Genomic DNA, 3,284 nt, shown 5'->3' on the forward strand with positions numbered 1-3,284 from the left:
CATATGTTTATTACAGTGACTTTGAATTACCTAAAGTAGTGTGGTAAAGCAACAGATTTGTTTTTATATTTCTGCAATCTACTTTAGTTTGTGTGATTTGTTACTGACTTTCATATTAATGTTTACACCAGGCTTATTAGTGCTTTATGTTGTCATAATTATTACATGCTTATAAGGTTGGAAGTTCAACAAATCAGTCAATATACTGTGATTGTAGTTGTTAAATAAAAATGTCATTCATATCAATTCATGCATCACCTAATTTCACTGTAACATATAGACCTGGCCTACAGAAAAGAACATTTGTGTTTAATCTATCTAGTACTGTGTTGGTCATACTATACAATGATTTATAGCTGGTCTTTGTTGAATAATACAGAACATAAAGAGCTTTAAAAAATAATTGCATATTAAATCACAATATTGATAACCTTGTCTCAAATCATTTTTGACTTGTTTTCGACTATATTTATGAGATTTTTTTCAAAGTACTGCTGGTCATTTGCTGTTCACTTTCATAGCCGACAGCCATACTCCAAAACTCCCACACAGATTCAATGAGTTTGTTCCCGCAAACCTACACACACATCTGCTATCTGCTTTTTACACACGGCTATCTTTTAAACTGTCACACCCACGTTGCTTTATAAAGCTCTCTATAATAGAACTGACACACATATACCATCCAGAGGATAGGAGGATACTTGCGCGCGCGCGCAAACACACACACAAGTCTAAGTGAGCTTGGACTTCAGCTCACTGATAAAGTAATCGCAGACGGGTCCGTTACCGTGGGAAAAGCGCTTACTCTATATTACCACTGTTATGTCAACACCACAGCAATCTCCTTACATAACGTGCCCTCAGTTAGTGTGTGTCTTTCCATCCCGTCCCCTCCCCCTCGTCTCACACTTTTATTTTAAATCTAATTGAATCCATACTAAAGACACTGATAGCATTAGAGGCTAAAGTCCTTTCTGCTCTATATGCCCAGTGTGGCTGTGACGCACAAACGGGCCCAGAAAAATACACAGGGCTCAGTCAAGCTGCTTTACACACGGCTTGTTTGGATAATTGCCCCAATTTCTTTCTTTTTTTCTCTCTTTCAAATCCCTTTTTACTTAAATTAGTACTGACACACATATACCATCCAGAGGATAGGAGGATACTTGCGCGTGCACACACACACACAAGTCTAAGTGAGCTTGGACTTCAGCTCACTGATAAAGTAATCGCAGACGGGTCCGTTACCGTGGGAAAAGCGCTTACTCTATATTACCACTGTTATGTCAACACCACAGCAATCTCCTTACATAACGTGCCCTCAGTTAGTGTGTGTCTTTCCATCCCGTCCCCTCCCCCTCGTCTCACACTTTTATTTTAAATCTAATTGAATCCATACTAAAGACACTGATAGCATTAGAGGCTAAAGTCCTTTCTGCTCTATATGCCCAGTGTGGCTGTGACGCACAAACGGGCCCAGAAAAATACACAGGGCTCAGTCAAGCTGCTTTACACACGGCTTGTTTGGATAATTGCCCCAATTTCTTTCTTTTTTTCTCTCTTTCAAATCCCTTTTTACTTAAATTAGTTTAATTTGGCCCGGCATCTCCAGAGTTAACAAGAGATAAAATCGGCACGCTGTAAATATAACTTTTATCTATATCTCAGTGAGTGTGTGAGAGAAAGAGAGAAACTGGAAGGGATTGGCGGTTGCTGTCCATGGTCCTGATGCACAACAGCGACAGATGCAAACACTTATTTGTGGTGCTTATTAAGTGAAACATCACTATTATAATTGCTCATACTTAGGGTTGAGGATTTTGAACAAGCCTGAGCATAAGTAGTAAACTTTGCTTTGAAACTCACACCGCATAAGTGACCCCTCAAATCATGCAGGGTTTGCTTTTACTTTTCTAAGTGGTTGATTTTTTTTTCTTTCTCTCTTCTGTTCAGCCTCTGAGCCCAATCTGAAGGTACGTTCACGGTTAAAACAGAAGGTGGCTGAGAGGAGGAGCAGCCCACTTCTTAGACGGAAAGATGGTACTGTGATCAGCACCTTCAAGAAAAGGGCGATTGAGATCTCAGGTAAACCATATGTGAGAATGCAGGACTGTTTGCATAACCTCATGAGTTATGGAAAAGGAAGGCATTAAAACAGGTTTGAACCAAGAACTACACTTTCTGGCTAGAGGTTTTCAAACTTTTTTTATGCTAAGGACTCTCCAAGTATGATAATCTATCTTTGACAGATCCCTTGTCGTAAAGTATAAAGGCATCTAAATATATTTTCATGAAAAAAATATATTTTGAAAATGTATTTACATAAAATAATTTGTGTGTGTGTACTACGACACTATAATTATGCACAAAAATTATTCTGTAAATTTGGCATTATTGTGTAATTTTAACTTATTTACCTTTGTTTCATTAGTTTTATTAATGTATGTTTTATTAATGTAAGAAAAATTTATATAAAATCAATAAAATAAAACGTTTTGGCATAGTTGTGCATTCAGCTTCACAAACATAGAGTTTATATGGAAGATGTAATCCTGAGGTTATATCAGCACCTGAGTTGTGTTCAAATTGGCCTGTGAAAGAGAAAAAAAAAACTGCCGTCAGATGTGTGAAGATTTGCAAACAAATAATGAACACATAGGAATTGTGTGATTTCTATGCTGTTAATATAAATGCAGCTTGGAGGAAGGGAACAGTTTAACATCCTGCTGATACATTAAAACTGGTTCAATCAATCACAAAATATTGTGAAATCATCAGCTACATTTTCTAACGATGCAGCTAAAATGTGATTGTTGAAATGTGTGTATGTTTCAGTGTCCTCTATGTGCAGCAGTGCTCCTGGCTCGGGTCCCAGTTCTCCGAACAGCTCTAACTGTGCCATTGCCGAGAATGGCTCCAGCGGATCCGTCCCAAACATCCACGCTGAGGTGAGAGACTTACCCCCTACACGTTTGCCACTCTTCTCCTCTCGCACTCCCCTCGCTTCTCAATAGGTTAGGGATGAAAAAAACCTAGATAATGACACTGTTTCTATGGAAACAATCTATCGTACGGAGCCTTGTGATGGCTTGGGATAACACTGGTATGCTAATCCCGAAAAAAAAAACATGTTCCGAGAGTCAGCCTTGCAGTGAGTTGTATCTGTAGGCTCAAGAATGGCCGCAGCTGCTCTGGATGGACAGCAGGAATCTGCCTGGGGTCAACCCAGCATGCTAAGCAGCTAGCCTCGAGGATCACCTTAACCTTGAGAGCCAGAGAGA

General features: G+C 39.2%; 1 protein-coding gene across 3 annotated transcripts in view; it reads left to right on the forward strand.

Moving 5' to 3' along the window:
• The window catches only part of hdac5 (histone deacetylase 5), an 85,315-nt gene that overhangs the window by 61,154 nt on the left and 20,877 nt on the right, over positions 1-3,284 (forward strand). For all 3 annotated transcript variants that reach the window (XM_016459475.1, XM_016459473.1, XM_016459474.1), the window contains 2 exons: positions 1,957-2,088; positions 2,839-2,951. In XM_016459475.1, the coding sequence (XP_016314961.1) occupies positions 1,957-2,088; positions 2,839-2,951 (245 nt within the window). The remainder of the gene's footprint in view (positions 1-1,956; positions 2,089-2,838; positions 2,952-3,284) is intronic.

This window comes from Sinocyclocheilus anshuiensis, unplaced genomic scaffold (assembly GCF_001515605.1).
Source record: "Sinocyclocheilus anshuiensis isolate Anshui unplaced genomic scaffold, SAMN03320099.WGS_v1.1 scaffold1563, whole genome shotgun sequence".
Classification (NCBI taxonomy): Eukaryota; Metazoa; Chordata; class Actinopteri; order Cypriniformes; family Cyprinidae; genus Sinocyclocheilus; species Sinocyclocheilus anshuiensis.